This window comes from Schistocerca americana, chromosome 11 (genome assembly GCF_021461395.2).
Source record: "Schistocerca americana isolate TAMUIC-IGC-003095 chromosome 11, iqSchAmer2.1, whole genome shotgun sequence".
Taxonomy (NCBI): Eukaryota; Metazoa; Arthropoda; class Insecta; order Orthoptera; family Acrididae; genus Schistocerca; species Schistocerca americana.
The window spans coordinates 205,965,368-205,978,716 of record NC_060129.1 but is presented as its reverse complement, the minus strand read 5'-3'; the positions used below and the strand labels follow the sequence as shown (position 1 = coordinate 205,978,716).

At 38.6% G+C, this 13,349-nt stretch overlaps 1 protein-coding gene across 1 annotated transcript; it reads left to right on the top strand.

Moving 5' to 3' along the window:
* The first annotated feature begins 10,372 nt into the window (after positions 1 to 10,372).
* Positions 10,373 to 12,747, top strand: LOC124553566. Its single transcript, XM_047127411.1, has 3 exons — positions 10,373 to 10,816; positions 11,020 to 11,145; positions 12,292 to 12,747. The coding sequence occupies exons 1-3, from the start codon at positions 10,808 to 10,810 to the stop codon at positions 12,745 to 12,747; spliced, it is 591 nt and encodes a 196-aa protein (XP_046983367.1). The 5' UTR covers positions 10,373 to 10,807.
* Positions 12,748 to 13,349: the final 602 nt, after the last annotated feature.

Sequence of the window (13,349 nt, the reverse complement as noted above, 5' to 3'; positions counted from 1 at the left end):
TGCAGTCAGAACTAGTGAAGATGGGGATGTCTGTGCTGAGGAAGTTGGTGAGCCACTTTGTAACATGGTGTGTGACGAAGAGCAGCAGTCCCAATACTATTTGTGTGGTCACACTGTCAGGCAGGTTATGAAGCGTCACGCACTTTGTTAATTTTTCGAGGAGCGCCTAATAGCGTGCAAAGAAAATCTCTGTACCTGTGTGAACGTGCTTTTACATATGAAGTCCTTCACGGATACCTCACTTATTGAGCCATCAAGTGAGGTTTTCAGTGTGTTGCAAAAGGCAGAGATGTGTTTGAGAAGCAACAAGAAGAAATTACTCTCAGGTGAATTGTTGCTCTGTGATGTAGCCACTGCCGTGCCTGCATCAGTGAAGGAGAAAGTAGTTTTCCCAGCCTGCCACAGTGTACAGGAGAAAATAATTCACAGTTTCCTGGCAACAAGAATTCATCTGGTTCCAAGGGAGGGAAATAAAATATATCAGGGTGTAGTGACACAAGGCAGTAGAAGCAGGCCATGAGAAAGTTACTGCAGAAACTGTGATTTCCAAAATCACTCTTTAGTAAATGATTTGAAAAATTGACATTCAAACTTCATTTGGTTGCCATTTTCTCTTAAAGTGGTCTCATTATTGTTTCAATCACAGTGATTTTTATAAATTTTTGTTCTATGTTTCTTTCTGAGTATGGAGTATTTTTATTATATCGTATATTATTTGCAAGTAAACTATGTCACTCTCCAGGTTTCAGATTGATGCATATAAAAATAAAAACTTCACCTTTCGACCTGTGTACCTATTTGACTTCTGTGCTTTGCCACCAACTATGTTTCTTCCTTGTGCTTCATTTATGTCGTTTATTTTTTTCTCTGGATTTTAATAGGTTTTTATTCATACAATGTACCCATATTTTATATAATATTGTAGAGAGGAAAAAAGTATACATTCACTCAGTAAGAACATTAGCTTGTACTCTATACTCTTTTCTAGCTCAGAATGAAATAGCACATATGCAAAATCTGCTGAACAATACTTTTTGAAGAATACTTGTTTCCAAACACGGTAAAAAGTAAACGTCATTACAAGTAAATGTCGTGCATATTTTGTATTGTAACTGCTATTTTTATTTATTATCAAAATTTAGCGTTTTATGTTGAAGACTGGGAATATGTGAATGGAAATGCAGTCAACTGGGGAACTTTGCCCCCCATGAGACCATTTTTTGAAAATACTGCCCACAAAATATGTTACTTGTTGCAACACATGTTGTAGTTACAGTTACTGAGCATTTTTTATAGTAAAAATATAGACAAATTGACTGTTTGCTGTAATATTTTAATATTTATACTGATAAAGTTGCTCTGCTATTCTGGCTAAGTTTATGTCAGTCTTGGACAACACATTATTTTACCTACATAAAATACTCTGGGTAATTTTAAGCCATTCCAAAAGTAAATCGGTGGTTAATAAGAAGCCTAAATAAATTGTTCTATTTCAGTAATGCAGGTTTACTTTGAAATTTAAAGATATTTATATAGACCTGTTATTAACAGTTTTTAGGCTAAGGGGTTGTAAATGTAAAAATAACACATTCGTTAAGGATATTTTTGATAACACGTGTTACAAATAATAGTGCACACATTGTCTTCAAAGTAGAACAACACTTTCAGTAATACCATATATTAAATACATTCCATCAAACATTTTCAGATATTTAGCGTAAATGTTCACTGCTATTATGGACCACGCCACTTTCTGTTAACAGGTATTGGGCGAGATTCAGCTTTTCTGTTAATACACTGTCTTTACAGTACAAGACTCCACCTTAGCTTTGAAGCCAAAACCTATTTCTTTTCCCCTTTCTTGATCCTGCAATTGCAACTTATTTTAAACGAGATATACTTGCATTACATATCTGCTACAGTGACATTTCCAGCGTATGATTTACCTTCATACAGTGTAATGACATATTTATGTGAAAGCCATACTCAAAGATAAATGTAAATTTAATGAACAAATCTATCAGCAAGCCTAGAACCATGTTCCCTTATTGGTAGTGACAGAAATGATTATAAGTTCCCTGTGAGACTGCTGTTTACACCTAATTCAGCTAACTTCGTGCTACTATCAGCAGCATCTCCAGGCTCATTATTTTAATTTCAATTTCTGAACACTGCAGCTAGAGTTTTTATACATTTACTTGGTTTTGGGTTTATCTTGGTCCCAATGGGAAAGGTTGCAGGAACTTGATTTAACCATTTAGTTAATTTCATTCATTTCTGGTCTTTTGTCTTATTTTACATTTATGTTACTTAGTTTCCAATCCATCTGAACAGCAAAGAAAAGTCAGAAGAGGTAATAGGATGGTTTAAAGGTAGTCTAATTACAAAATAGAAATCTTGGAGACAAAACTGCCTCTGTTAGCAGATAAAACGAAAAATAGTGAGTGGTGGTGTACAAAGTTATAATGACTGGTAAAAAAATTTGACCTGGTTGACTGTAGATTATGGTTTAAATGTATATTTAGGATGCTCACGACAAGAAATTGTTTTTGTTCAACACATTATAACGTAAAAAAAAAAAAAAAAATGCACGATGCACGTACGGAACCTACAACCTTATATTCAGTGAATATTGACGTTACTGGCAGACTATTATTTCTGATGGAACCTGGCCAAAAATTTGTAGTATACTAATAAGAGTACAGTTGTTACAGTTCCCTACAGCCTACTTTTGATCATACGACTAGTTTTACCTCAACACATTTGAAACATATTGTATTCTCCTGTACTTTCGTCATCATTCTCCTAATGCTATGAAGAATTTGCAGAAAAAATTTTGTGGGATAGGCCTGACAAAGATATAAAGCATGCCTAATCATAAAGCCTCGTTTGTCAATTCTATTTACTAGGGTACCGCGCATATATATGTGAATGCAATGCTTCATTTCATATAACAAGAGACATTGGGCGAATTTTCGTACTATGAAGTAGCAGGAACAAGAGGTAAGCTGATATAGAGCTTTAAATTAGCGACTTCTACTTCCCTGCACTTGCGACCTAACATTGGTCTTACTAACAGTTGGATAGGACCGATTTAATGCTAATTACGAAAACAGGTGTTCAAACTCGATACCGCATCAAGAACTGCGATATCTGCTTTCGCTACTAATAAAGAATAGCAGGCAAAAAACTGTTTTGCTCCCAGCAGCAAATGCTTTTCGACTCATTTAGCTTTAATTTGTTGATTTTTTGTTGCAAAATATCCGACATGTTCCGTTTGTAGCCACTGATTAGTCTTAGCAGTGTATTGGAGAGCTGAGTGTACTCCTTCAGTAAACACTGCTAAATACGCTGCAGCAGTTAATGTATCACCATCGGCGCAGTCGTTCGAAAATGGCGCCCAATTTCAAGTTGGCCATAATTTCCCTTTACAGAGATTTATGCACTGCAGTTCGCACCTGCCATCTGTCGGTGGCAGTCCGTACTATGCGTGTCGGGCTACGCTGCTGCTCTCTCGCGTCACTCCTCTACACTACGTGCAGCTGGCTGGGTTAGCATCGCCATTACATCTCCTGCCGTCTTCTGCTTGCCTGGACTTCCACTGGGTAATACGAAACGTGGGAAGAATTTTTACGTGAAGCACCCTGCTTTGGCTCACGGCATTGTGCTGTCTGTTTACATCTAGTCCACATAAACCTGGAGACACTCGAAGTAAGACCCTATAACAGCAAGTTGGAAAGTATGCTTGAAATTCGATACAAAAACTTAACTAATATGCAGCGAACAAATCGATAAAGTTGCGGGTTGGGCAGAGAAGAAAATTAAACGGGAAAATAAAAGTAACCTGGGCTGCTTTACTGTAAACTCGATATAGGTTTCCCATAACGAAATTTCCTGCTGTTTCGAAAGGCGAAGTTAAGAAATGTTAACCTTTTTCAGTTTCGTGTATGTATTGTGTGTGTGTGTGTAGCCAAGCACATAGATGATAGATCATTTATCGACCGAGGAAGTTCCAGGCTGTAGTCGCAAGTACGGCTAATGAATGGAAAATTATGGGTACAGCAATTCCGATGATATGTCAAATCCCACTGCGCGCTGTGCTGTTAGAACACGAGCCCTTTCGCCGCCCATACTACTGCATTTAGAGCATGTACTCGGATAATATTATCCGAGCCCCCCAAAAATTGATTCCACGTTCTAAATAAGCAAACACTAATCACGACACATTGTTCCAAGTTATCATATCTAAAGAACGCCTTACCAAGAAACTTTGTGGGCGTGAAGTATACCCTTCACAAATAATGAAAAGATGTTGGCACTTATTCCTATTTTGTTAGCAAACTGTAAATAAGAAATTGATATACCTGCAAAGATGTGTCTTACTTCCAACGTTTTCGTGCTAAACTTGCCAATGCGAAGTAAAATACGCATCGCTTGAGTACTGTAGTGTTGCTCGGTGTTGCCAACAGATGTCAGCTCAACACGCTGCCTCAGAACTGGGCTAGTTCGTTCGGGCGAAAACAAGGTCTCCCATCTTTTACCGCCATCTACAGTTCGTGATTGGCTGAAAACTTGTTGGATTGGCGGCGTACGGTTAGGTTCGTTCGAGCAGTCGCTGGCGGTCCCACGCTCTAGCGCAGAGCTGAGGTGAAATTTACAGAATGCTATTCTTTGTTAAACTACGGACTAGCAGCACACCGATTTTTTTTGTCATTTTAGCTCCTCACATGACTTTACGTTGATACCTACAGAAGGAGATCCATATTCGGGGAAATATAACGTAGTCGCGTGCATTTCTTTCATGAAGATCATTTAAAAGGCATTATTGTGCAGGTTTATTTACAGGACAGTGAGTGGAACCCTTTATGGCTACTTACAAGACGCCATTTATATTCGAAGATACTAAAAGTACTCCATACGCCGAGGTCTAGCCCCCTCCCCCCAAACTGTCATAAATAACTTATTATCCTTAGTTTTGGTATACATAGGCAACTGCTTTATTACATTTTCAATTATTGCTAGAATTTCGTATTCCTTCTTACTAGATTTTTGTAGCGTTGCATAGACATCAACCTGACGGGTATTGCTACATAACAGTACTACACAGTAAGAATTAAAAAAAAAAGTCTATGTTAAAGTGAGCACAAAGCAAAATACTAGCGTACCCTGAGCATTAGAGTAGGCGATGAATAGGAAGAAGAAACACGTAATACTCGGAAACGGAATTAATAGCGTCCTGCTTGACACAGTCAAATCGTTTAAATGTTGTTGTTGTTGTGGTCTTTAGTCCTGAGACTGGTTTGATGCAGCTCTCCATGCTACTCTATCCTGTGCAAGCTTCTTCATCTCCCAGTACCTACTGCAACCTACATCCTTATTTTATTTATTGTTCCGTGGGACCACATTTAGGAGAAGTCTCCAGGGTCATGGAACGAATCAATACATGAAATTATAACACGATTGTAGAAACAGATGAAATGAAATATAAGAAACATATTCAGGCGACAAGTCGTTAGTTTAAATGAAGAAAATCAAGAATGTAACACTGGAATTTGCTTAATTTTTTAGCTCTTCCAGGAGCTCCTCGACAGAATAGGAGTGGGCCATGAGGAAACTCTTCAGTTTAGACTTAAAAGTGTTTGGGCTACTGCTAAGATTTTTGAGTTCTTGTGGTAGCTTATTAAAAATGGATGCAGCAGAATACTGCACTCCTTTCTGCACAAGAGTCAAGGAAGTGCATTCCACATGCAGATTTGATTTCTGCCTAGTATTAACTGAGTGAAAGCTGCTAACTCTTGGGAATAAGCTAATATTGCTAACAACAAACGACATTAAAGAAAATACATACTGTGAGGGCAATGTCAAAATTCCAAGACTATTGAAAGGGGTGGACAAGAGGTTTTAGAACTTACACCATACATAGCTCGAACAGCCCGTTTTTGAGCCAAAAATACCCTTTTTGAATCAGAAGAATTATCCCAAAAAATAATCTGCTTAGTGTATTCATCTCTTGGTCTCCCTCTACGATTTTTACCCTCCACACTGCCCTCCAATGCTAAATTTGTGATCCCTTGATGCCTCAAAACATGTCCTACCAACCGATCCCTTCTTCTAGTCAAGTTGTGCCACAAACTTCTCTTCTCCCCAATCCTATTCAATACCTCCTCATTAGTTACGTGATCTACCCACCTTATCTTCAGCATTCTTCTGTAGCACCGCATTTCGAAAGCTTCTATTCTCTTCTTGTCCAAACTAGTTATCGTCCATGTTTCACTTCCATACATGGCTACACTCCATACAAATACTTTCAGAAACGACTTCCTGACACTTACATCTATACTCGATGTTAACAAATTTCTCTTCTTCAGAAACAATTTCCTTGCCATTGCCGGTCTACATTTTATATCCTCTTTACTTCGACCATCATCAGTTATTTTACTCCCCAAATAGCAAAACTCGTTTACTGCTTTAAGTGTCTCATTTCCTAATCTAATTCCCTCAGCATCACCCGATTTAATTTGACTACATTCCATTTTCCTCGTTTTGCTTTTGTTGATGTTCATCTTATACCCTCCTTTCAAGACACTGTCCATTCCGTTCAACTGGTCTTCCAAGTCCTTTGCTGTCTCTGACAGAATTACAATGTCATCGGCGAACCTCAAAGTTTTTACTTCTTCTCCATGAATTTTAATACCTACTCCGAATTTTTCTTTTGTTTCCTTTACTGCTTGCTCAATATACAGATTGAATAACATCGGGGAGAGGCTACAACCCTGTCTCACTCCTTTCCCAACCACTGCTTCCCTTTCATACCCCTCAACTCTTATAACTGCCATCTGGTTTCTGTACAAATTGTAAATAGCCTTTCACTCCCTGTATTTTACCCCTGCCACCTTCAGAATTTGAAAGAGAATATTATAGTTAACATTGTCAAAAACTTTCTCTAAGTCTACAAATGCTAGAAACGTAGGTTTGCCTTTTCTTAATCTGTCTTCTAAGATAACTCGTAGGGTAAGTATGGCGTCACGTGTTCAAACATTTCTACGGAATCCAAACTGATCTTCCCCGAGGTCCGCTTCTACCAGTTTTTCCATTTGTCTGTAAAGAATTCGCGTTAGTATTTTGCAGCTGTGACTTATTAAACTGATAGTTCGGTAATTTTCACATCTGTCAACACATGCTTTCTTTGGGATTGGAATTATTATATTCTTCTTGAAGTCTGAGGGTATTTCGCCTGTCTCATACATCTTGCTCACCAGATGGTAGAGTTTTGTCATGACTGGCTCTCCCAAGGCCATCAGTAGTTCTAATGGAATGTTGTCTACTCCCGGGGCCTTGTTTCGACTCAGGTCTTTCAGTGCTCTGTCAAACTCTTCACGCAGTATCTTATCTCCCATTTCATCTTCATCTACATCCTCTTCCATTTCCATAATATTGTCCTCAAGTACATCGCCCTTGTATAAACCCTCTATATACTCCTTCCACCTTTCTGCCTTCCCTTCTTTGCTTAGAACTGGGTTGCCATCTGAGCTCTTGATATTCATACAAGTGGTTCTCTTCTCTCCAAAGGTCTCTTTAATTTTCCTGTAGGCAGTATCTATCTTACCCCTAGTGAGACAAGCCTCTACATCCTTAAATTTGTCCTCTAGCCATCCCTGCTTAGCCATTTTGCACTTCCTGTCGATCTCATTTTTGAGACGTTTGTATTCCTTTTTGCCTGCTTCATTTACTGAATTTTTATATTTTCTCCTTTTATCAATTAAATTCAATATTTCATCTGTTACCCAAGGATTTCTATTAGCCCTCGTCTTTTTACCTGCTTGATCGTCTGCTGCCTTCACTACTTCATCCCTCAGAGCTACCCATTCTTCTTCTACTGTATTTCTTTCCCCCATTCCTGCCATTTGTTCCCTTATGCTCTCCCTGAAACTCTGTACAACCTCTGGTTTAGTCAGTTTATTTAGGTCCCATCTCCTTAAATTCCCACCTTTTTGCAGTTTCTTCAGTTTTAATCTACAGTTCATGACCAATAAATTGTGGTCAGAGTCCACATCTGCCCCTGGAAATGTCTTACAATTTAAGACCTGGTTCCTAAATCTCTGTCTTACCATTATATAATCTATCCGATACCTTTTAGTATCTCCGGGATTCTTCCATGTATACAACCTTCTTTTATGATTCTTGAACCAAGTGTTAGCTATGATTAAATTATGCTCTGTGCAAAATTCTACAAGGCGGCTTCCTCTTTCATTTCTTACCCCCAATCCATATTGACCTACTATGTTTCCTTCTCTCCCTTTTCCTACCGACGAATTTCAGTCACCCATGACTATTAAATTTTCGTCTCCCTTCACTACCTGAATAATTTATTTTATCTCGTCATACATTTCATCTATTTCTTCATCATCTGCAGAGCTAGTTGGTATATAAACCTGTACTACTGTAGTAGGCATGGGCTTTGTGTCTATCTTGGCCACAATAATGCGTTCACTATGCTGTTTGTAGTAGCTAACCCGCACTCCTATTTTTTTATTCATTATTAAACCTACTCCTGCATTACCGATATTTGATTTTGTATTTATAACCCTGTAATCACCAGACCAAAAGTCTTGTTCCTCCTGCCACCGAACTTCACTAATTCCCACTATATCTAACTTTAACCTATCCATTTCCCTTTTTAAATTTTCTAACCTACCTGCCCGATTAAGGGATCTGACATTCCATGCTCCGATCCGTAGAACGCCAGTTTTCTTTCTCCTGATAACGACGTCCTCTTGAGTAGTCCCCGCCTGGAGATCCGAATGGGGGACTATTTTACCTCCGGAATATTTTACCCAAGAGGACGCCATCATCATTTAATCATACAGTAAAGCTGCATGTCCTCGGGAAGAAATACAGCTGTAGTTTCCCCTCGCTTTCAGCCGTTCGCAGTACCAGCACAGCAAGGTCGTTTTGGTTAATGTTACAAGGCCAGATCAGTCAATCATCCAGACTGTTGCCCCTGCAACTACTGAAAAGGCTGCTGCCCCTCTTCAGGAACCACACGTTTGTCTGGCCTCTCAACAGATACCCCTCCGTTGTGGTTGCACCTACGGTACGGCCATCTGTATCACTGAGGCACGCAAGCCTCCCCACCAACGACAAGGTCCATGGTTCATGGGCCTCGTCTTTTTACCTCTTGGTTCAAGAATCATGAAAGAAGGTTGTATACCTGGAAGAATCCTGGAGATACTAAAAGGTATCAGATAGATTATATAATGGTAATACAGAGATTTAGGAACCAGGTCTTAAATTGTAAGACATTTCCAGGGGCAGATGTGGACACTGACCACAATTTATTGGTCATGAACTGTAGATTAACTGTATAGTACTGCTTTAAAGAGTGTGCAAGGCTTCTTGAAAGTTAACTCTCATTTAAACATTCTGACTTGTGAAGCGAGTTCTTGAACTTCATTTACAAAGTATTTAATGATGAAACTCGCCAACAGCAGAAGGAGACATGCGGCAGAACTGAAGATACAGTGGGAAATTTGCATTTGCAAATCAAGATGCTGAAGAAATAGCAGGTATGTCTTCATGCGAATGTCTCGACTGACATTATGAAAATTCGCAAATCAAATCAGTGTGTACTAAACGCACCCCTTATTATTAATCACAATTACGATCAGGGAGTAAATGGTTTAGGGTGTAAGTATAACAATTTCAGTGTTAGAATGTACAATTTTATATCCTAGCTGTGGCACATAAAGAGAAAATGCTGTAGGACAGATTGAATAAAATTATGCTGTGAGTCCTGTTTGTGGGCCAGTACAGTGAGAAAGATTTCCAAGTGCAAAGCAGCCAGTACTGATATTCTTGGATTGTACCAAAAGACTCACACTCTGAACAAAAGTTCCAACAGCATTTAAGCTTCATGCTAGATAATTTGTTCCCGTTTTCTTGCCAATTGGCACTCATTGTCACCATTTGCTATGTGGGGATAACGTAAGGTTATTCGCACTCGGTCGGGTCTGATGCTACACCCATCTGCTTAGGCCCGTGACGTAAGCGTGATGTGGTGTGTGATGTCATGGTGAGATTTGATGTTTTTGTCTCTGTTTGTGTTTGTAGATGGTGTGCTGTAGCATTTGGTGGCCCTCTCTTGAGTTGGATGTTGGTTAGTGAATTGGTTGACATGAATTGAATGTTTCAGGCTGCATTTGGAAGAATTTGTGCTGGTTTACTGGTGAGATACTTTGAATTTACATATTACGGCTGATGGATTAATTTTTATGTTTGGAACAATCAGTGATATGTGTGTCTTATGGTCGGAGATATAATATTAATTTTCTTTGTGTTTATGGCTACATACCAGCTTCTTACAGATTACTGGATGGGTCCGGTGCTATTTTTCTTGCAAGGTTCCCTGCATGTTACCTGCGTTGGCCAATCATGATACGTTTCGTTTGTGACGTCAGACGCGGAAAGCTTGAGCTGGAAGCCTTTGTTCGTAGTTGCTTTTCTGCTGTTGTGAGGTGCGGTAGGAAGTTATTATAATTATTAAATAATGGCACCGCAGTGGTCCGAGGAAGCGACTGAAACTTTGATATGTGCTTATAGGGAAGAACAGTGTCTGTACGTCGTGAAAAGCGCAAATTATTACAATAAACACTTGCGTGCAGAAGCACTCGAAAGAGTTGCAAGTGCCGTGTGTCTTGTTTGACCATACACGACGAGCAAGGAGTGCTACAGCAAAGTGCACAATCTACGAACTCAATTTAAAGTGGAGCACGCCAAAGTAAAATCAACGAAAAGCAGTGGCGCTGGGATGAACGACGTAAGTACAAAACTATGAATTTTGTGTTGAATGTAGAAACCTACTACTTGCAAACATCGGACACATTTAAGACTATTTCATAGAAATATCACACTGAATATTTACCCGATTTTTGAAAGCACATAATCTTGAATGGTAATGGATTACAATGTTGCTTTCCCACGTACATTTTACTATGTTAATATGAACTTACAATTTTTCAGATATACAAACCATCTTTATGGTATTACGAGAAGTTAATGTTTTTGGCGGATCATTGCTTGCCACGAAAGAGCACAGCCATAGGCCTGACTCAACATTCCATGACTGAGTACAATGAAAGTGAAGAGGTAAGTTACCTATTTACTTAAGACAAAAACTGAATTTCATGGGTCTTAGACACATTACAAATGCAATTAGAATACTGTGCTCCACTGTCGTAGTTATTCATACAAAATCATGTAGTGGGTAGTAGTTTTGTAAAATTACTTTTGAAAATGAGGTTATTCTGTTCGAAGCTATTTAAGAACCATAGTAAACCCTGAAGGGATTATTTTTTTAAATTTTTTAACCTTTTAAAAACTGGAGCAAAGTAGCCCTAGTGTGGATTAGGCCTAATTTGCTTGTGGATAGGTGTCAGTTTTCTCTGTGGCTTTGATATGGTTTTATTTCTTCTGTATGATTCCCAGTCTTCATCTGAATTTCCTCATCTGCAATTTGTTCTTATGATAGGTCTTCATCACTAGAATAATCAAGCACTGCCTGGTTTCTTCCTTCTATCAGGTTGTTTACTAGTACCTTTTACTGATTCACAAGCATTTTGTGACATTTTTAGCAAATGTTCCATTTGTTATGGATTACTGGAATTCTTTCAGATTTTGTGTGCATTGTAATTTGCATATTGGTGTGCTCTTGGCTTTTGTTTGCATTCATACCCACTGTAATAACACTAATCTCTTAAGCAGTATTCCTTTCAATGTGTTAAGTTCATCCCAAGTTGCTTCAGGTATGAAAGACAGCAATGAAAATATTGTGGAGCTATTTTGATCAAATTTGTCAGAGGGAACAAGTTGCCTCAGTTTCCCTGAAATTGGGGCAAAGAACACCCCCCCCCCCCCACTTTTATAATAACAAAATGTAATTTAAATAGAAGTTACCCCTTATGTAGTAACTGTCTTACACTATTTACAAAACTTCAGTATGCTCAACTGTTCATTGGTATGTTATGCATTTCATTCAGTTACAGTACTGGAGCCGGCCGCGGTGGTCTCGCGGTTCTAGGCGCGCAGTCCGGAGCCGTGCGACTGCTACGGTCGCAGGTTCGAATCCTGCCTCGGGCATGGATGTGTGTGATGTCCTTAGGTTAGTTAGGTTTAAGTAGTTCTAAGTTCTAGGGGACTGATAACCACAGCAGTTGAGTCCCATAGTGCTCAGAGCCATTTGAACCATTTTTTTACAGTACTGGAATAAATTTCAGAACGTTTTGCAATTTACAGACATGCAGTCTCTCTTCTCAAAGTGTGGATATACAACCATCACCACATCAAAACATCGAAGGCTGTTATAGTCTTGATGTGGATGTGCTGAACGATGTATGCATTGGGGAACAATGTGAAGAAGCAGCAGCAACGTCACCTCCACCACCACCACCACCACCACCTACCCATGCCACTCAAAGCAAGGATGGAAGAAGAAAGAGGCCTGGTGACGGGTACATGAGTGCTATTGAGGTAATAGCTAATAAAATGTGTGCCACCCAAGACCGCCAACAACCCTCGGCAGAGCTCACTATGGATAGCTGCATGATATTCATTGGTAACCTTGCAAAGGAAATCAAGAGCAGTGAAATCAAAATGCAGTTAATAAGAGATCTTGTTAATGTAACAACAGAAGCAAAACTGAAAGATCTACAGATACAAATGCAGAACTCGAGTGAAAGTGAAATTGCGTAAGTTCGTGATTTTCATGATGTACAGAAAATAAATGGTATTTAAAATTATTTGCTTTATTCCTTTCTTCCAAGTTCCCTTTAATTTCCACTAACATCTTGGCCAACAATATCTTTATTTGTTGTGCAACATACAGTAAAGAAATATACCAGTCATTGAATTACTTCATTGATGTCATTTACTTATAGCACATCATTCCACTGCCATATGAAATATTGATAAAATAAACGTTTTTTCCCTGCTGTAAGACTTCTATTTATCTCGAACCTGAAATTTTATGAAAGGCTTAAGAGAGAAAATTTTAATTGTCTCTGATAAACAAATTTCAGCCTTTTTTTCAGCAATGGTATGAGTAGTTACAAATAATTAATCTTCTACTAATGACATAAATTCTATTGAGGTGGATTGATGTAGATATTTGTATAGTTCTTCTGAGATTTTATTTATACATATGTTTACAATGCTTTGTTGAACTGCTTTGAGAAGTCTATTTTAAGGGTAATGAGAAACAAATGCGAGAAGTGTTATAAGGTCCTTTGTCCACTTACTGCACTTAACATGAAAATGAAGCTTCAAATTTAAAGGTAATATTTCTGCTAATTGAA